Here is a 21,765-nt window from a genome sequence, read left to right as displayed (position 1 = left end):
CGCCAGGCAGGGAGCTGGTGTCTGGGCAGATAGTGAGCCCTTTCACTAGCGGCAGGGCTGTTCCGTTGTCCGACTTGGGGCTGTGGTGGCTGCAGTTTCCTAATGGCTTCCTGATGCGGCCAAGCCACTTACCAGGAGCGGATGAAGGCTGCGCATCCCTCGTCCCACTTCCATCTGTCTCTGTCCCACCTGAGGCCTCGGACGGAGACCAGCTTCTGCTCCCTCCCTTCGCATTGATCCTGGCTCCTCTGCTCTCCACCCATTGGCCTATTGGGCCCATCGATCTGGAGATGGAGGTCTGCCTGGCGACTTTTCAACCTCTTGGGTTTGCCCCTGAGAGAGGGCTCAGAGGTTGTCTGCTCCGGGCCGACGTGGGCCTCCAGGGCCACCGAGGGGCTGTCAGAATGCCCCGGGCTGGGTGTTTGGGGCCTCATTCTAAAAGGAGAGAAAAAAAAAAAATGGAGGTTACAAGAGACCACAGCACAACCCTTAGCTCTCTGCACTCTGAGTGTATTTTCCGTTAGAAAGCGACCTGCTTGTATCGCTCCAGGTCCTGGCCTTTTTGAGTTGGACCTATGGCCTCATTAATTAGATGCATCAGGTTCAACATTCAGGCTGAACGCCCCTGATTTTATGCTCTGCCTTTTCAGTGGGGATTGGTTGTGGCATCTCAACACTGTCCACCATGCCTTCCTTCCTGTACCACCGGGACTGGAATGGACCCAGTGGTGATCTCTTTATTCGGTGCTTTTTAGAAGGAGGTCACTGGATCACTGAAGTTAACTGCCACCTTCACTCTTTCTGGATTGATAGGAATAGGACTGCAAATTTTAGAACCGTTGGGCATAGAGGTTTGGTGTAGCTGAAGTTGGGTTTTGGAGATTCTTGCTTTGTGGTCCCAGGCATTCAGCTGAGATCCCTGCTGGAAGGGAGATCTTTTCCAGGGGAGTCTGACCATTGTGGTTGAAAACATAACATGGAGGAAGAGCTGATCCCGTCAGGGGCAGGTTATATCCCAAGTCACATCTATTATACCTTTGGGTGGCTTGTTCCTCTGTGGTCAGCGTAAACCTGGGGAGGAGGAGAGTTTGTTGAGAATGATGACCAGGGCTTGTTAGCAGCAAAGAGGAGAGAGGCTGTCTCCCTCCCAATCTACTGTGAAAAGGGAACAGAGCAGAGGATGGAAAATACTGGCCAGGGAGCCAGGAGGTCTAGAATTAGTAACCACGTGACCATGTCACCTTCCTGAGCTTTGTTTTCCCCGGGTGATGTCGGAAGGCCCCTCTAAACCCGGCATGTTCTGGAAACTGGGTCTTGTGGACCTCCTGACCAGTGCCTGTGCTCACCCGCCCCTGATGTCTCCGACAGCTTCCTTTTCATTCATCTTATAATTACGTTGAGTTCCCTGGAAGGGAGAACATCCCTCCAAGGGCTTGTTAAAGCTTTATAGCGAATTCTGTGAATTCCTCTTGGCCCTTTTTGTTCCTGGATGAGCTGTGAGCATCAGATAACCACAGGGAGGGCAACAGAGAGGAAACAGAGGCGAGGAAAAGTGTGAAGCCACCAGTAGGGTGCACAGGGTGCCTGTTCCTGCCTAAGGCTGTGGAGAAGGCCAAAGCAGAATAGATCTCAGGGCCGAAATTCTAGATCAGGAATAAACAGACCTGGGAGCAGCCTGAGATGCTGGGTTTAACAGGGAACCTGGTGGTTTAGGGAGAGGGCCCAGATTTCCTTAAAGCTCTCTCTCAGGCTCCTAAGTACCTTCTTAGCAGCTCAGGAAACCTGAGCCGGGACGCTGAGATTAGTCCCTAAACCCCTTAAAGCAACAAGATTTCTGATTCCTCATTAGGGACAGACATTTGGATTTCCTGAGCTGACTGGGGCCATTATTTCATGAGTGGTTGAACATTATAAAGCCTGATGCTGTGAATTCCAGATGCTCCACGCTAGGCTCTCACATTGGTTTGGGGTGCATTTAGCTAACTGCCACCTTCACTCTTTCTGGATCAATAGGAATGTGCATTTTGGTGGCTTTAGCAGGCGTTTTGGAAGACTGTGATAGGTCCAGAGAAGGGCTGTCTCACACGCTTGCCAGATACACTGTGGGTGGGAAGTTCTGCCTGTTCTCTGATATCAGTCTCTTCAGGGTGGGAACAGGCGCTTCTCTGCCTTCTTCCTCTTCCTGCCACGTGGCTCCCACGTGGTTCTCTTGAATGACCCTGGGATGATTCAGCAGGGCCCTTGGAGGAGGAGTTTCCCTTGTGGTTCAGCTGGTAAAGAATCCGCTTGCAATGCAGGAGACCTGGGGTTTGATCCCTGGGTTGGGACGATCCCTGGAGAAGGGAAAGGCTACCCACTCTAATATTCTGGCCTGAAGAATTCCATGGACTGGATAGTCCATGGGGTCACAAAGAGTTAGACACAATTGAGCGACTTTCACACTTTGGAGAGGGGGATGATAACTTAGCCTGCTGGGAGCAGGAGTGGGGAGGAGTCAAATAAGCACTGTTTGAGGTTCTGGACCAGGTTCAGTGACCCCAGCACCCTCTTAGTTTAGTTTAGTGCATTTTAGGGGGTCAGATATTTCACCTCGGTTTCAGTCTCCACCATATGCTTAGGACAGAAATGTTTGCATGTCATGGCCTTGTAGGTGGTGTTGGTATTTCAAGTTCATGAGACCACTCTACAGATGGTCTGACTTGAACGTCTGGACCCCTGCACTTTTAAAAAAAAAGTATCACTTCCTTTATTTTGGGCTCCTAAAGTCAAAAGGAAGATTAGAACTAATACTCAGTTTATCATAGATGTTTACTATGCTCAATGCAATAACGCGCCTGGTACTTTTGAAGTCAACAGAGAGAATGTGGGCCAGGGAAGGAACCCAGTACATGACTTCTAACCATTCTGTGGTTATAGTGGCCCCAGCCCTGAGCACACTGACCCTAGCCCTGGGCGCTACTTGCCTGCTCTGTGCTTAAGCTTTAAAATGATAAGACATTTAAGTGCCTACCTCCAGCTCCCTCTCCCTGCGGTGACCTTGTTGTTGTCGTTTAGTCGCCAAGTCATGTTCAACTCTTTTGCGACCCCGTGGACTGTAGTAGCCCATGGAGCCAGGGTCCTCTGTCCAATGGGATTTCCCAGGCAAGAATACTGGAGTGGGTTGCCATTCCCTTCTCCAGGGGATCTTCTTGACCCAGGGGTTGAACCTGTGTCTCCTTCACTGGGAGGTGGGTTCTTTACCTCTGAGCCACCAAGGAAGCCCCACGGTGACACTACTTAGGATATTCTCAATGAAACACCATGAGCTATTTAAATGAAAGGAAAACAGTCTTATTCAGCTTCCTTTCTACCTGTTGGTTTTTCAGGAGCAAGGAGGTTGGTGGCAAGAACTTGGAGGCATGAGTGGAGGAGGTTTTTCCTTGGAGCGGGGTGCATCTAGATGAATCCGTGGCAACATGAATTCTTGCCTTTGGGATGTTCCATCTTTGCATATAGGATTCAGAAGGCTGTAGGGCTGGACTGGATCCAAGGGAGCAGTTACCGATTCTGTGGGTTACAGGAGAGCTGCTGACAGGACTCACTCTTGGGTCTCCATGCCTCCCTCCCTGGCCCAGATTCGGCTGGTTTTCTTCAGTCTGGTGTCTGTCACAGGCTTATACCACCATGGCTGGTCCTTGTTAGAAAGCCTCTTGAAGGATTAAGACTGTAAGTAACACAGATGGGAAGGATTAAAATTGTCACTCCAAAGTTCTGTCAGAGCTGAAGATGGCATTTCCAGAAAAGAGAGAAACTGTTCAAAGAGGATGAAGCAAAGGGCAGTCTGAGGCTTTTGTTGAGACATGGGGTACACATACCCATGAAGATCAGCCCTCAACTTCTTAATGCTCCGAAGAATTGAGGAGGGAGCTTTGCCTTGGAGAATCTCTCTTAGGAGGACTCCAGCCAGGTGTGGTGAGCAGGCCTGTCGGGGCTGTCATCTTAGGAACGGTAGAGCTGACTGTCCAGTGGCCAGGCTTCCTGGGGCATCCTCCCCACTTCCCTTCCTTGTTCTGGGCTGGGCTGAGCGGCAGTTGCAGTCTGGACCCACCCCTTCTCCACATGGCTGTGTTTTTAGCAGTAGGCACGCACACTTCTTCACTTGGCTAAAGAGAGCCTTTAGGCTAAGAAGGAACTACTCTGCGAGCAAAAAAAAAAAAAAAAAAAAACCGGAGCCTATTTCTAAGCAGGCAGCGTTCTCAGTGACCTCATCTTCCTCCCAGCCCAGATCCAGTTGGAGCTGCGCGCACAGGGCAGAAATCCAGTTCCTCCTGTCTGGGACTCACAGTGGCAGATAAAAATAGACCAAGACTTTGTCTGCAGCCATTGTTCTCTAAGTGCCCATTGTTTCTGGAAGCAGAGTGGCTGGAGCACTGGAGTCTTAGGCTCTGCTCTCTCTCTCTCCTTCTTTCCCTCCCGCTCCTGTCTCTCCCCCCACCGCCTTCCTCCCATTTTCCATCTTTCTTTCATTGTGCAGGTGTCTGAGTTCCAGCTTCTGCATTTCCTCAGCCGCCTTTGCCCATGTCTGGAGCTCCCCAATGGGTAGATACACAGAGTCCACTGAAGATTTTGTCCAGCTCTTTCCGTTATATATTTGTGGCCAGAATGAGTACCTGTGGATCCAGTGACAGTAAAGGCAAGAGGATGTGTAATTAGTTGAGCAGCTAGACCCAAAGGGTGTTTGATCAGCGCATCAGCATCAAACTGGCGTTATCTCTGGTGTTATGCTATGGGTCACAGAACTTGGTTGTTGACTTTTCAACATTTATACTGGGGGCTCAGATGAGAGAAGGATGCAGAAAGTCTACTTAATAAATTTCAAATGGGGCAACTCGAATAGGATGAGGACAGATTCATGGTCTAAAAAAGAGCTCTGTGTATGGAAATGTGCATCTGAACAAGGTGAAGTTTAGAATGGATAAACGTAATCTTTGCCTGAGGTTAATAAGACTTAGTCAACAGGTGCAGGGCCTTCTCAGGTGACGCTAGTGATAAAGAACCTCCCTGCTAGTGCAGGAGACTAAAGAGACGTGGGTTCGACCCATGAGTCGGGAAGATTCCCCTGGAGAAGGGAATGGGGTCACAAAGAGTCGGACACAACTGAAGCGACTTAACATACAGGCATGCAACAGGTGCGGAACTGGCTCAACCTCGGAACCTATGGAGGAGGTCTCGCAGGGCACTTGGAGCAGTTTTTGCAGTGTGGCCTTTAGAATGATTGAGGTTGGTCTGCACCAACAGAATTGCAGGAGTAGGCTGGCCATCTCCATGTTCTCATTTGTCTCCTGAGAAGTCTGGTTCCCCCCGGGAATGTTTGCGATGCTCTAAAGGGACGTGGGCATACAGGAAGGCCTCCGGTGGGGCCATGGCCAAACCAGGACATCACCAGTGGATGAAGGAGCCAAGGAATTTTAATGCCTGAGTGGAACTGATGACACAGGCGTGAGTAAAAGTACTGAAAAGCTGATAGATGAAAAAAGATGAAAATTCTTCTGTGTCATTTCAACCAACAGTGCTCAGGCCAGTGGGTGGACATAAAAAGGCAGATTTTAAACTCAGTGTGTACATGTGTTTTAAAATAATTATTGCAGTCCTAAAGTGAAATGCAATGGCTCAAAAAGTGTGGAGTGGCTGAATGTTGTAAGTGAGGACCACCGTGGGCCTTTCTAGGGAGTATGGCCACCCTGCTCCGGGTCCTGCCTTTCTCTGCTTGTCGTTACTCATTGCAGATAAGCCTTTGTGGGTGGGAAGCTTGGGGGTGATGCACACAGAGCATATTGCCTCAGTGCCTGTGGTTGTCATTTTGAGAACGGTTGGCATTTTCAGACCATTTGTCTCTGCACTGGGAAAATGGACTTAGATATTCTTATTTTTTCATTGTGGTTTCACTGGGTTGAAAACAGACAGTTGCACTGTGTGAATGTCTAGGAGTATGCTTTTCCCTTCTCTGTCCAGATTTATTTATTAAAAGAAAAACACATCTGCATAAAAAAGCCTTAGAACACAGGAAGAATGTCCACTTTGTTTTTCTTTCTGCAGCACCGAGACATGTGGGGTTTTAGCTTCCTCCGAGGGGTTTTTGAAGACTGGCTTTCATCTCCAACAAGGCTTTTTTTTTCCCATTGGAAAAAAACAGCCCCCCCCCCTTTTTTTTGGTTTGAAAATGTATTTATATAATGTATAAATAAATAAGAAAGACAAGAGAGAATTTCCTTTCAAAATTTATGGAAAAATGCTGCTTTTTGAACATCATTAATTGGGAGTAAGTCTCTGATTCTTCCCAGCCCAGTTCCACTCAGCCATCTGTCCCTTTATTCTGGTTTAAAATGTTTCAATATTGGCTTCTCCTGCTTTTCCCTTTCTTTCCCTCTGTTCCCTTCTCCACCATCCATCCTTCCCCATCTTCACGGCCCACTCTGTCTCTCCTCTCCTCTCCCAGCTCCTCCCTGTCTGCCCCCTGCCCCCCACTCCTCCTGCCTTGCTCCCCAGCCCCTCTTCCTTCTGCTTTGCCCGGGTAGCTCTCAGTGACCAGAGCCCTCAGTGGAATAAGCCTGTCTCTGTGTTTGTTTCCTGCGTGGGAGGGAGAGGCTGGCCTTGAGAAAACAGTTCAAAAGTGCAGAAAAACTCTACCTCTTCCAGCCTAAATAAATGGGCCCCACTCCGTTTGTTTGTCCAGATTTTTCCTTTGCCCACGGAGAAAACTGCCCGTCTTCCACCTTGACCAGCCCAGTCTTCCGGTGATGCTCAGATAGCCCCTCTGTGCCCGTCTTTCCCCCAGACCACGTATAGAGAAGTCTCGAGCCTCTGACTTGGGGTTCTGGGTGGGATGGGTCTTGGAGACTCAAGCTCTGGTGTTGCAGCTTCTGTCATCCGAGTGGCCCAGGAATTGAGGCACTTCCAGAAAGAACTTCCTCTGTAATGAGAATGATGGAGAAAATGAAAGGAGATGTTCTTATGTCCATCATGTCTGCCTCTCCTGCTTTTAACTCTTATTAATAGGTGGAAAGTACCCAGCTTTTATGTCTGAACGTTGGAGTCTGAGTGCTGGTGAAGTCACTCAACTGGCCTGGTCACCTTGGTTCAGTCACTTAAGGACCCTTTGTGAGCCTCCACCCCCTCACCTATGTAATGCAGAGAATACTGAACACTTGATTGTTTTCAGGCTCATAGTAGCATAGGAAAGAATACATTTTCCAAAATGTAAACCTCTTCTCAGATAGCAGCACCGAAAATGATGGGTGGGAATCAGGTGATGTGGAAATGAATCGGGCAGCCTGAGGAGCCAGCATCTCAAGGGCCTCACAGAGTGGAGCATCAAAGGGTCGTGTGTCAACTCCAAGAGCGGAAGCTGGGACAATAGCGAGATGTAGGATGTCAGATATTTTCCATAGTCTTCTTGAGTGGGGTTATGCTTTGCCACATTGTTGCCGAAGCCTTCTGACTTTGTCGTGAGTATTTTATTTGGTTGAAGGCAGGGCAGGAGTTTGCCCTGGCCCAGAAGTCTAAGATAGGTAAGAACTAGTGGGGTGCACACACCATGTGAAAGTGAAGCCAAAGTGTTAGTCACTCAGTCACATCTGACTCTTTGCGACCCCATGGACTGTAGCCTGCCAGCCTCCTCTGTCTGTGGAATTCTCCAGGCAAGAACACTTGGGGTTATGGTTCCCTTCGCCAAGGGATCTTCTTGATCCAGGGATGAAACCCAGGTCTCCTGCTTTGCAGGCGGATTCTTTACCCTCTGAGCCACCAGAGAAGCCCTGTGTTGCACCAGTCTGGCTGGCTGCAAACTTTGGAGCTCAAAGGGCCCAATGAGGGCTTTCCTCCTGAGTAATATGGAGACCCCGCCTCAGTGTTTTCCATGACAAAAGGAGTGACTCTATTCTGAGACGTTTAGGACTTATAAAATGCCTGGTGTGGAGTCAAGTGTAATTGTCTATATAGAAAATGATTTGAAATCTGTGATCTGCTCTGTAAATGGTTTTGAATGATTGTTTAGGAAATGTATTCTTTAAAGTAGGGTTCCCTGGTGGCTCAGATGGTAAAGAATCTGGCTGCAATGCAGGAGGCCTGGGTTAGGCAGCCTTCCTTCTATGCAGGAATCTTAATCTCAATAATGAAAACATTCTTTTAAATTGTGAGCATGCTATTCATTTAAGGGCACATGCATGACTCGGGTAAAATGCAGTTTGGGTTCTGGCAAATGACAAACACGGAAAAAAGTTTTGAGCACAAGATTAGTTTTGTTTTGTGCCTTACTGATTCTAAGCTGGCATTCTTAGGAAGTTTTTAAAACCAAAAGATGTCTTAGGTCTTCTGGCTCCTGGAGCTGTGAGGTGTTGTCATGGCAAAATACATAGATGATGATCGCTACAAAAAAGTATTTCCCCCGAGCAGATTGGAAGATGCAAAATAGGGAAGGGGTTTTTTGAGATAAAGATTCAGGGGGGTGTCAATTTCCATGTATATCTCAGAATCTGATTTTTGCATTCATTTTCTCAGTTGCTTGGTTGTACTTGGGGAAATCTCTAGGTTCCTTGTCCTAGCTGCCTCTCTAAGCTTTGGGAAATAAAATTGTGTGTGTGTGTACTTAGTTGCTCAGTCATGTCTGACTCTTTGCAACCCCATAGACTGTAGCTGCCAGGCTCCATTGTCCATGGGGATTCTTCAGGCGACAATACTGGAGTGGGTTGCCATGCCCTTCTCCAGGGTATCTTTCCAACCCAGCGATTGAACCCAGGTCTTCTGCATTACAGGCAGATTCTTTACCATCTGAACCATATGTGTATATATACATGTTTTTCTATTTTACAAGACCGTTTCTATTTTACCATATATGTGTATATATATATGTCTTTCTATTTTACAAGACATGTTTCAGTTCAAGAAGTCACCGATAATTTATTGAGCACTTACTGGGCTTTGCGCACCCAATGGCTCAGTGGTAAAGAATCCATCTGCCAATGCAGGAGGCGCAGGTGTGATTCCTGGGTTGAGATGATCACCTGGAGAAGGAAATGGCAGCCTACTCGGATATATTTGCTTGGAGAATTCCATGGACAGAAAAGCCTGGTGGGCTACAGCCCATGAAGTCACAAAGAGTTGGAGAGGACTGAGCGACTAAACAACAACAGGCTTTGGAATTTTCACACGTTTACTTTACTCCTTGCTGCCAGGCGGGTAGAGAATCCTAACTAGTAAAGGATGCTCTTGAGCTCTTAGTGATCCCTGAGGCCTGTCCCAGGCCCCCTCTCTCTCCAGGGCTGCTGGAGAAAGCACAGAATCAGGAGCCGTTCCAGCAGGGCACGCTCATTCAGGTATTTCTCCTTTCAGGTCCTGTGCCCAGTGTTTGGGGTAGGCGATCTGAACTGTGCTAAGTAAGGAAAGAGCAAGAAAACGGAGCTGCGGGACCCAGGGGATGGTTCAGCTTTCTGGCCCAGCTCCTGGAGCGGAAGTGCCTCTCTGGGTTTCCCTGAACACCTGGGATTGATTTGGGGTTTGCTTCAACATGGAAGCATTTGCTGAGGTGGAGGACGGAGAAGGGGAGTGGGGTTGCGGGGGGAAATAAATCCAGTGATTAAAAATAGCTTGTGTGTGTCAGGTGCCTGAACGAATTGGGGAACACGCCTGCAGTCCCTTTTGTCTGGCAGGTCTGAGCTCCGCGCTGCCGAATTACAACCGCTTTCATTTGTCTTTCCTGCTCTCCTACCATGTAATGGTCAAGGGCTCATTGGAACCATGTGTGAGTCTGGTGAGTCACCAGATCCTCAGGACTTCAGCGGTAATCATGTGTTAAAACTCCTTTTGGGGGATGGGGAGGGTGGGGGTGGACGAGGGGAGAAGGGAGGGACTGAAGTCACTTCCTACAGATGTTCTGATGCTCAGCTGTCTCTGCAGCCTTGGTTCCCAGGCCGGGCTTCCCCGGTGCAGTCTGCAGGCTGCTTCGCCTCTCCGAGGACCAGCCCTCCTGTCCTAGGATAGCATCTCGGCGAGAAAAGGCATCGACCTTTGGGGTTGCCCCACCGCACCCTAGCAGTGTGCAGTATTTCCCGAGGCGGCAGGACAGGCTCCCAGTTTTGTTCAGTCAGGTCATTGGAGGATGAATTGGGAATTTTCTGTGCAGCTGCTTTCTTCTTCCTTCCTTTTTTTTTTTTTTTTTTTTAAAACTAGTTGGTGACTTCGAGGGCGTTGGTAAAAGCCCAGTTGGTTTTTTTTCTAACTGATAAGGAAAATCTGTTTTGGGGACAGGGTGTCCCATTGTTTGGGACAGTGATGGACTGCCTGGTTGGGATCGTCGGCCCATCCCGGGACACACCGAGCTCTTCTTGCTTTTTGCTGGAGCCAGGAATCCTGCCTGTCTCTCATTGCTTTGTCACTTCATTAGGCTTGTGAAAATGGGGCCGAGGGACAGAGAAGTGACATGGTTCCCTTCTTTGCATTAACCTCAGCCAGCAGCTTTGTGGATTCTACTGACTCCCTCAGCAGGAAGTCCTGGCTTGCCAAGTTTCTAGAGCCTGTAACAATTAGGAGTGTAGGACCAAGGGGACCCTTCCTTCCTAGCTCCAACCCATCCTTCCATCAATGAGAGAGAGTTTGAACAACATACTTTGTTCAAGTCTTCTGAGATATTAGCATCTCGATAGGGTAAGTTTTCTTAGGGGCCAGTAAGGATTTTCCAGGGACAAGTAACTCCAGAGACAGTCACTAGCCACGGCTATTTTGCTGTCTCTGTTGACCTGAAGGACTAAAGGCGCCTCCTCTGTTGTTCCAGGCAGCCTGACATCTGCCCTTTGGGTGCTGGCCAGAATCCTCAGCCTTTTCTGCCCACTCCTAGACACTCCTAGTAAGTTCGTGAGGACATAAGCAGTCAGGAAGGATTATCTCTGCAGTCTTCTGCTTGGAGGACAGGGGGGTGGAAAGGGTGATAGCTGACCACTGAGCTTTCTAGTCATCCCTCTCTGATCCAGCTTCATCACTCTCCAGATCATGGAGGCAGCAACAGCAGACCGGACTGCATGTATGTGTTGAATCATCCATATTTTCCATCTTCAACAGTTATCACATTTGGCCTTACTGGGGAGGCCTGCTCCAGAAGTACAGGCTGTGGATTTGATAAGCTAAATATTAACAGACCAAAAGAATCTAGATCCTATTTAGCCTCTTCCTTCATTGGAATTCACTGGAATAAATGGTAGAGCTAGCTAGCTTATTCTGATCATCCAAACTGAACATTGTATCTCTGAAAAAATAAAAAGGTTGTGTTCTTAAAAAAAAAAAAAAAAAAAAAAAAAAAAAAAAAAAAAAAAGAAGCCCTGTGGTTCTAGTGGGCCAATGATGAAATGTAGACCTGGATTTAAGCACTGTGGAAAGTAATCTGAAGCCTTCTTTTCTTTTTCTGTGAGCTTATCTGTTTCTTGTAAGCTTTCATAGTATGATCCTCCTTTATCTCAGAAATATCCTCGTGACAATAAAATATTTGTGGGTGAAATGGCATGTTGCCTAGGATTAGCCTTACAGTTCTCCTGTGTGTGTGTGTGTGTGTGTGTAGGGGAGATGAAGTAAAAACTGATAGTGTTGATGGATTTTAAATACGAATTTATTACACTATTCTCTCTGCCTTGGTCTATGTTTAAAAATAAACCATAGGGGCTTCCCTAATGGCTCATTGATAAAGAATTTGCTTGCCACAATGGCAGGAGACATGGGTTCTATCCCTGGTCTGGGAAGATCCCACATGCCTTGGAGCAACTAAAGCCCGTAAGCCACAACTTCTGAGCCCACGTGCCCTAGAGCCCATGCTTCACAACAAGAGAAGCCGCTGCAATGAGAAGCCTGTGCACCGCGCCTGGAGAGTAGCCCCTGCGTGGCACAGCTAGAGAAAAGTCTGTGCAGCAATGAAGACCCAGCACAGCCAAAAATAAATAAAAAAATTTTTAAAATTAAACCCTATGAGGGGTAGACACTACCTATCCACAGACCTCTTTTGAGCAGTGCGTCGGTTGAGTGACTTTACCCAGTGTGATTATACGAGTGGGAAAACTGAGAACCCATAGGTTTTGACCAACAAGCCAAGGCAAGCCCGGTGCATGCCCTACTGTGTCTGTTCTCCCTGCCTTACAAATCTTCTCTTACCACTTGTGACAATTGTCCTTTCTTCTTCTCCAGTTGAATGAGGTTTCTTCTTGGTCCTTTCACTTTAAGAAACTTATTTCAACCAGACTTTATGTAACGAATTAACCTTATATTATGTGCACAGTTGCACATCAGGGTGACCTGGGGTGAGTGCAGACAGGGAAGGAGGCCAGGTTGTCGTCTATCCTGTGTCACTTTGTATGAAAGGAAGGAAGCCTCACAACCCTTAGTTCCAAGAAAGGACAGGATTACAGACAGTTCTGTAAATAGCTTTTAATTATGTCTTTATGGGGTGAGCCATGCGAAATCTTGGATTTCTTTGATCTGGGAATGGTTTTATTTAATTGTTTTTGAGCTTTTATTGGTGTGTAGTTGACTTACACTGCTGTGTTGATTTCTGCTGTGCAGCTGAATGAATCAGTTATGCATATAGTTACATCCACGCTTCTCTAGATTCTTTCCCCGTATAGGTCATTACACAGTATTGGTAGTAGAGTTCCCTGTGCTATATAGTAGGTCCTTATTAGTAAGCTGCTTTATATATAGTAGTGTCTCTATGTCAATCCCAGTCTCCTAGTTTACTCCCCTCCCCAGAGTTTTTTTTTTTTTTTACACTTGCTTATGCCTCAGCTTGCAGGCTGTTAGTCCCTGATCAAGGATTGAACCTAGGTCCTTGGTGGTAAAAGCAGAGTTTCTAACCACTGCCTCAATGTATCAGATTTTCAAAATGAGGAATAAAAGTTCCATTTGCTTTGTCTTAGCTGCAGAAATTTATCTCTTGGATTTCTGATTTCTCTTGGATTTCTGGAGCAACTAAAGCCTATGAGCCACAACTACTGAGCCCACGCTCATTCCAATTTCCAGCAGCAGCAGAACAGAATGAAAAGACTGTAGATGTGAGTTGAAAGATGAGAGTTTAAGCCAAGTTCTTGATCTCTCGCAGTCCTGGTTTTCTCATCTGTGAAGTGGAGGTCCTGTAATACTTTCCTAGCCCTGCTCCTCTCCACCCTACCCCCACCTCACGCCACTTCATGTGGCGAGGATATTGGGGAAAAGTCTTGGTGGACTGTAGTAGTTTTCAGATGTAAGGCGTATCATTCATTCTCAGTGTTTCTCTCCTGCTGCTATTGATGGGGACAGTACCCACCTCTCATGGGTGGTGTAGTCATGGTAATCCACCATGCTCTGGCCAGTCCAGTGGCTGCATACGAATGGAACATGCACCTTGGATTTCTAATCATCACCTAACCCTCGGGTCCCAGATGTTCCCATCTTCCTGCCATTTATGTGAGGAGGGGGAGAGGAGGAACCTCTCAGGTCAGCAAGGCCATTTGTCTTGAACTTGTGGAATCAATGCCACTTGAAGCTTAGAGTCTGGGTACCATTGTTGATAGGAGCCATTCAGTTTCAAACAACTTTAAAAAATGATATGAAAAGTCAAGTGAGTTGGATTCTTGCCATTGAGCAGGCCTTAACTTTGAGTTCCATATGAGTGAATTGAAACCCTTGTTTTGCGTTTGACTTAAAACATCCTTGAGGTGTGTAAGCTTTTGTTTAGGACGAGGTCACAGTGATCGACAAGCAGAAACATGGGTGATTCTTATAAACATTAACTCAGATTTGGGGTCCTAGGGAATATTCCCTGGGTCAGAAAGAAGGCTGAACACTGAAGAACTGATGCTTTCAAACTGTGGTGCCGGAGAAGACTCAGCACCTTGAAAGTCCCTTGGACAGCAGGGAGATCAAACCAGTCAATCCTAAAGGAAATCAGTCCTGAATATTCATTGGAAGAACAGAAGCTGAAGCTCCAATACTTTGGCCACCTAATGTGAAGAGCCGGCTCATTGGAAAAGACCTTGATGCTGAGAAAGATCGAGGGCAGGAGAAGGAGATGACAAATATGAGATGGTTGGATGGCATCATCGCCTCAATGGACATGAGTTTGAGCAAATTCCAGGAGATTATGTAGGACAGGGAAGCCTGGCCTGCTGCAGTCCATGGACTTGCAGAGTTGGACAAAACTTAGTGACTGAACAACAGCAGAAATCTAATATACTTGTAATATGGTTGTTTCATAAGTATATTTAGAGTCTCCACTATATCATCTTCCTATATATTTCCAGGTCAAGCATTTAACATTTTGAGACAAATGTGTTATTGCAATTTAAGATTTTGCCATTGGAGAAGGAGATGGTAACCCACTCCAGCATTCTTGCCTGGAGAATTCCATGGACAGAAAAGCCTGGCAGGCTGTAGCCCATGGGGTTGCCAAGAGGTGGACACAACTAAGCAACTAACACACATTGCAGTTATTGGGCTTCCTTGGTGACTTAGTGGTAAAGAGTCTGCCTGCCAATTCAGGGGACAGGAGTTTGATCCTTGGGTCAGGAAGATCCCCCAGAGAAGGAAATGTCAGCCCACTCCAGTATTCTTGCCTGGGAAATCCCACGGACAGAGCCTGGTGGCCTGCAGGCCATGAGATCGCAAACAGTCAAACACGACTTAGTGACTAAACAACCACCCACCACAATTACAATGATCAGCACAGAGGCAGTTTTAGTGCTTGTCCATAAAATACATTAGTTAACTTCTGTGGAGCCTCGATTACTTTCTAGGTGCTATTGCTAACATTAGAAATATTTTTGGTTCCTAATGCAAATGTATTGTAATAGGTAATGAGACAAAGTATGGTAAGCATAACAAAGGTGCCTGCTTGGGCTAAACCATGTCACCTTCTCCACCTATGTGATGATTTCTTTATTGTTTTTGGTGATTATCATTGACAGAACTGGCACGGACATAAATGAGCAACTTAGAGGACTTTTTTGCATTCATAATCTACACGATAAGAGTTTAATATTTTAAATTAACATCCTCTTTTGAATGTGATGATTCATCATCATTTAAATGGAACCCCTGTGCTACTGAAAAATGCAATCCTGCCTGATTGTCCATTCCCTTACAGAGGAGTTTAGATTTTTTTTTTTTAACCCCAAATTCTACACTTTTAAGAAAATAGATGAAGCTCTGACATTCCTGTCTGAGTCCTTTGGGCCCAAGGACTGTGATACGCCTTCCTCCGAGCTCATCAAGGGCAGGTGTCCCGAATGTGTGGGGTTGACTTTCCCCAGCTGGGCTGTGAGCACCTTTTCAAGAGATCTGGCACTTTGAATCCCCACCCAGGGGCGCAGCCCTTGAGTGCCGTGCAGCTGCAGCTGATGGCATGTAGATCAGGCTTTTGAAGATGGCATCAAGGTGGGCAGGCACAAGTAAGTGTAGCTGCTTCCCTTGGAGAGAATTAAGCCAGAACCCAGAAGTGCCAGCTCCCAGACAGGAAGCAGAAACCTGTGTGGGGTGTTGTCAGCCTAGAGGCGTGCACATCATCCTGGCACCTGACTGCCCAGGCTTTCCTGTTGAGAAGTTCCTGGGGCCTTCTTGCCAGTCTCATCCTTCAGTTCCAGTTCACAGAATCATCACTGCCCATCCATTTGGCCTGGCTCTCATCTTCCACATGTGCAGTCCTGGCCAGTTTCTGCCATCCGTAGAGTCCTTTTCATCGAGTTATAAATCCAGTGGCAGGAACAGACACACACAACAGAACCCACACAGTTCAAGTTCATGGATTCGTGTTGGATGGCGGCGAAGGGAAGGAGAGTCGATTTGTATTCGGAAGACAGTGAATTCATCCAGCCTTTGTTGATTGAATCCTGTGTTTCAGTCAGAAGCCATACTCTTGGTTAAATAAAGAGTCCTTTTCTCTGAATCAAACTGACTTCCACTCTGAGGGGAGACTTCCTGGACCTGTCCCATAGCTGTTCTGGGGCGAGGAGAGAGGGGATGGGGGGAGGCACTAATGTCTTTCTTGGTGACTCATTTGATGATTACTCCATTGTTCAAAGGGCTGGATGTTATGTAATCAACATTTTATCCCCTCCCCCCACTTTTCCCCCTGTAACAATCTGGGATTTTCCATCATTTTGTCAGTCTTCCTGGAGGCATGTTGATTTTTCCACTAGGTTTTTTTGGGCATGGCCCAAAGCAACCCAAACTCTCTGCTCCCTGGAACTTCAGATCCCCCTCGGTGCAGGGCCTGGGAGAACCACGGCTGTGAACCCTCCTGGTTCTTCCAGGGCAAGAGGGCTGACACTGGGCGGTTTCCTGACAACCTGGCTCAGAGCAAACTCTGGGAAAGTGCTGCCTGCCCTTTTTTCTCGCCTCACAATTTCCATTCATTTTGACGTTCAGAAGCAATAGACTTGCTTCTTTTTTCAGAGGTCATCAGTTGTCATTTTTTTGTCCCTCCTCTATGTTTCCATTTTATCCAGCCAGTAACACATTGTGTATATCCAGGGAACTTTTTGGACTTCCCAGGTGGCTCTAGTGGTAAAGAACTTGCCTGCCAATGCAGGAGACCTAAGAGTCGCAGGTTTGATCCCTGCATGGGGAAGATCCCCTGGAGGAGGGCATGGCAACCCCCTCCAGTATTCTTGCCTGGAGAATCCCATGGACAGAGGAGCTTGGTGGGCTATAGCCCATGGAGTCACAAGGACACAACTGAAGTGACTTAGCCCACTGGGAACTTTTTAACCAGACAGGTTTTAGAGATGGCTGGTGGAGGAACTTCTCAGTGGCCCTGCCTGGAACTCAGCCATTTTATGTCTGTTTCACGTGAAACATGGGGGAGTAGGAGGGCTTCTGTAAAGGACTGCAGTGAAGTGCGTTGATGTCTGAAGGTCACAGGACAGCTCGTAGGAATCCTCAAGTCATTTCTTTTTCGCTTTTTGTTGGAAATTGTGCCTGAGGTGGATTTGGAGGACTTTTAACTTGAACCATAGCTACATGTCTTGGCTTTGAACATGATCTGCAAGTACAAGAGGGATTGGCTACAGCAGGGATGAAGGTACATGCGACAGTAGCAGAGGACCCATGGGTGACTCTACAGATGTTGCATCTCGCTCCTCTCCTCCACCTACATAAATCAGGTTTACAGCTGTTGTCTGCTCTATGCACTTCACATCTGCCCACTTGAATTTTTCTGCAGAGCCACCTTCCTAGGCAAAGCCACCATCATCTCTCACCACAACTAATGCAAGAGCTTTTTAACAAGTCTTCCTTCACCCATTCAGAAATACTTCCTAAACCATATGGGGCAGCTAAGAAAGAGTTTTTTCCCCCATTTTTAAAAATTGTGGTAAAAATGAATATAACATAAAACTTAAACCAACTCAACCATTTTTAAGTTACAGTTTGTGTGCCCATGCTAAGTCACTTCATTTGTGTCTGATTCTTTGAGACCCCATGGACTGTAGCCCGCCAGGCTCCTTTGGCCATGGCATTCTCCAGGTGAGAATGCTAAAGTGGGTTGCCGTGCCCTCTTCCAGGGGATCTTCCAACCAAGGGATCAAACCCGTGTCTCTTATGTCTCTTGCATTGGCAGGCAGGTTCTTTATCAGTAGCACCATCTGGGAAGCCTTAATTCCAGTTTAGTGGAATTAAATACATCCATGTTGCCATCACCATCATACACCTCCAGAACTGTTTTCATCCATAGAACTGAAACTCTGTTCCCAAGACACAACTCCCTGCCCCCTCCACCCCGTTCCCTCCTCCTTCCAGTCCCTGGCAGCTACTTGCTGACTCTATAAATTTGTACCTCATATAATCTGTCTTTTTCATGACTGACTTATTTCATTTACCATAATGGGAAGTCTCATCCATGTTGCAATGTGTGTTAGAATTTCCTTCCTTTCTAAGGCAGAATGATATTGCATTATATGTATATACTATTGGTGCATTTTGCTTATCCTGTCATCTGTTGATGGACAGTTGACAGCCTCCACATTTTCGTTCTTGTGAATAACGCTGCTATGAACATAGGTATACAAATATCTCTTCAAGACTCTGCTGTCAACTTTTCTAGGTATATGGTGGTTTAGTCGCTAAGTTGTATCTGACTCCTGCAACCCTATGGACTGTAGCCTGCCAGGCTCCTCTGTCCATGGGATTCTCTAGGCAGAAATACTGGAGTGGGTTGCCATTTCCATCTCCAGGGGATCTTCCTCACCCAGGAATTGAACTTGAGTCTCCTTCACTGCAGGCAGATACTTTACTGACTGAGTTACGAGGGATATAGAAAATGCCTAAAACTTGACAAAAAAAGGCAAATAACTCTATTTAAAATGATCAAAATGCTTGAATAGACATTTCTCCAAAGAAGATACACAAACGGCCAGTAAGTGGATGGAAAGATGCTCAACATCATTAGTCATGAAGGAAATGCACATCAGAACTACAGTGTGATACCACTTGGCGTGTATTAGGATGGCTGCTGAGGGCTGGCAGGGAGGCGGGACTGCGCACTATGCTGTTGTTCAGTCACTCAGTCGTGTCTGACTGTCTGTGACCCCATGGGCTGTAGCCTGCCAGGCTCCTCTGTGCATGGAATTCTCCAGGCAAGAGTACTGGAGTGGGTTGTCATTTCCTCCTCCAGGGAGTCTTCCACACCCAAGGATTGAACCTGTAACTCTTGCGTCTCCTGCACTGGCAGGTGGCTTCTTTACCACCAGGCCACCTGGGAAGCCCGATGTGCACTGTGGTGACAGGGTAAAATCCTACAGCCACTGGGAGGAAAACAGGATGGCAGCTCCTTGAAAAATGAAAAATAGAATTATCATAGGGACTACCCTGGTGGTCCAGTGATAAAGACTCCGTACTTCCAATGCATGGGGAGCAGGTTCAATCCCTGGTTGGGAAACTAAGATCCCACGTGCTGTGCAGTGAGACAGAAAAAAAAAAAAGAATTACTGCAAGGTGATCTTCTTCAGACAAAATATAATCATGTCATTCCTCTGCAGGAAACCCTCAGTGCCTTTCTGTCTTACTTAGGACACAGTTATAAATTCCTGCACACCCTCCTCACTTACTTTTCTGCCTCCTCTCAAGCTGCTATCCCCCATCACTGTGCCGCAGCTGCACTGACCGTTTCGATACTAAAGCAACCGAGGTTCTCTTTGCCCATCTCAGAATCTTCAGCTATGCTATTCCCTTCACTTAGGATCTCAGTCCTCTAATATCAGTGCTCATAAGGGTTACCTGGATTCTGTGTTGAAAATGGATTTCCGGGCTCCGCCCCCTCAGAGGTTGTAATTCAGGAGGTCTGTGTGGGGCTGAGTTCCCAGGTGATGCTGGTCTGGGGACCACACGTTCAGAACCACTGGTCTGGAATAATTTTCTTGATTATCCTTCAGATCTCAGGTCAAACATCTGTCTTCTGAAGGAGGCTTTTGCTGATTCCTCCAGACCTAAAGGGCACTATTATGGGTTAACACTTCATCTCCTACTCCTGTGAAGCCCTTGTTGACGTATTTGAAGTTTAATTGTGCAAATAGATTTTTACTAACTGATTTCCCTGCTGGAACCTGATACCAAGCTCCATCAGGGTGGGAATCATTTCTGTCTTGTTCACTGTTCTTTCTCTAATCTCTTGCATGTAGCAAGGGCTAAATAATTATTTATCGAATGAATGCTGTTATTTCTTTTTCAGAGGTAACAGCAAGTGTGCAGAAACATTAATATTCTCAGTGAATGTGAAGGATGAATAGAGGCTATGGGGAACTGGTAGAGCTATTCAGAAAGAATTGACGTATTTTGTCAGAGATACAGACATTCAAGGCAAGAGTTGGGAATTTTTTTTTTTTTTACAGACCCTACCACATTATGGAAAGCCCCCCAAATTTTACCTGCCCTGGTGACGATGCTACTACAGTTATTTCTCAGCTTGCCTCCTTCAGCCCATTCATGCTCTATTATATTTTATGGGTGGTTAACTACCTATTTAGTTTCATTTTTAAAATTGAGGTATAACTGACATGTATTTATTACTTTCAGGTGCACAGCGTAATGATTTGATATTTGTGTATATTGCAGAACGATCACCACCATCAGTCTAGCTGACATCCATCACTTTTTTCATTTTTGTTTGTATTCATATGATATTTTTTGCCTTGCAGATATGGAATGTGCAGATGTCCCGCTCTTAACTCCTAGCAGCAAAGAAATGATGTCTCAAGCTTTGAAAGCTACTTTCAGTGGTTTCTCTAAAGAGCAGCAACGTCTGGGAATTCCAAAAGGTAGGTTTTGAAGTTGGAAGGAGAGAGGATGGACAAGACTTTGAGATACAGTTGGTTTTCTCACCTGTTGGTTGAGATAGACACTATTACTCACCACCCTCAATCAGCAGCCACAGACCGGGATAGACGTCTGTTGGAACAAGCGTAGACACATGCTGATGCTCCCTCATCTCCCAGGCTTGTCCCTGCCATCTTGGTCTTAGGGCAGTGGTGCCCAAACTTGTTTGAACATTAGATGGTGGATCTTCAGAAAATTCCACAGTCCAGGCCAGATCCCAGACCAATTAAGTCACAATTGCTGGTAGCATCAGTAATTGTAAAGCTCAGGTGACTCTGTTGTACAGACAAGTTTGGAAGGTATGGTCTTGGTGTCATTCTGGGCTGCCATTAGATGAACTCCATGAGCTACAGTTCTGGGAATTTACCCTTTTCCATGTCCTTTGGTGAAATGTGTTTATACTTGGGTATCTCCTCAGGGCATTCCAGGTGGCACTCGTGGTAGAGAACCTGCTTGCCAATGCAGGAGACGTAAGAAACACAGATTCGATCCCTGGGTTGAGATCTCACGGAGGAGGGCATGGCAACCCACTCCAGTATTCTTGCCTTGGAGAATCCCATGGACAGAGAAGCCCGGCGGGCGGTGGTCCACAGGGTTGCAAAGAGTCAAACACAACTGAAGCGACTTAGCACACACACATTCTCCTCTGAAAGGGTTTATTCGGGAATGTAAAGGGAAGTGACTTGAGTGGTCAGAAAGGAAAAATGACTGGGGAAGACTTAAGCCTTGACCAAGCAGCATTTCCCGAGCAACTGGGAGCAGAAGGAACACGTTTCTATTGAGTAAGAGAAATAGAGGCTGCCTTTGCACCCAGCCAGAGCTACTGCTGCGGGAGCAGCTTCCACCCTGCCAGACACAGGCCTCAGGGAGATTCAGGGAATGAATCTGTCGACCTTTTCACATATTCCGCTTTCCCACAAACCTCCGCTGACAGCAGAGCCCAGTCATAAAGCAGAATAAAGTGAGTTCTGACCATCCACTTTTCCATCATCTTATCAAGTCATCATCTGGACTGAAGGGGAGAACACTGAGAGGGGGTAGGAGGTGGGCTGTAGGCACCACACCCTGCCATCACCAACCAGGGCCACACGTGAAGGTTATGTGTCGTCTGTTCTACATGGCCCCTCAATGGAGGACCTGTCTTATGTATATATTTTGCAGGTTATCTGGTATAATACAGGTGCCTAATAACATTGTTGGGCTTCCCTGGTGGCTCAGTGGTAAAGAATCTGCCTGCAGTGCAGGAGACCCGGGTTTAGTCCCTGGGTTGAGAAGATCCTCTGGAGAAGGAAATGGCTACCTACTCCAGTATTCTTGCCTGGGAAATGCATGGACAGAGGAGCCAGGTGGGCTACAGTCCATGGGATTGCAAACAGCTGGACACAACTGAGCCACTGACACACACACAGTAAT

At 46.8% G+C, this 21,765-nt stretch overlaps 1 protein-coding gene across 6 annotated transcripts in view; it reads left to right on the top strand.

Moving 5' to 3' along the window:
* Positions 1–21,765, top strand: part of ETS1 (ETS proto-oncogene 1, transcription factor) — a 138,739-nt gene that overhangs the window by 80,369 nt on the left and 36,605 nt on the right. For 5 of the 6 annotated variants that reach the window (XM_006072376.4, XM_006072374.4, XM_044943561.2 and 2 more), the window contains one exon: positions 20,175–20,294. In XM_006072376.4, the coding sequence (XP_006072438.1) occupies positions 20,175–20,294 (120 nt within the window). Of the gene's footprint in view, positions 1–9,756; positions 9,815–20,174; positions 20,295–21,765 lie in introns of those variants that run through there. The other variant, XM_044943562.2, reaches the window with a different exon arrangement.

The sequence above is a fragment of the Bubalus bubalis genome, chromosome 5 (genome assembly GCF_019923935.1).
Source record: "Bubalus bubalis isolate 160015118507 breed Murrah chromosome 5, NDDB_SH_1, whole genome shotgun sequence".
NCBI lineage: Eukaryota > Metazoa > Chordata > Mammalia > Artiodactyla > Bovidae > Bubalus > Bubalus bubalis.
This window is presented reverse-complemented; position numbering and strand designations above follow the sequence as displayed.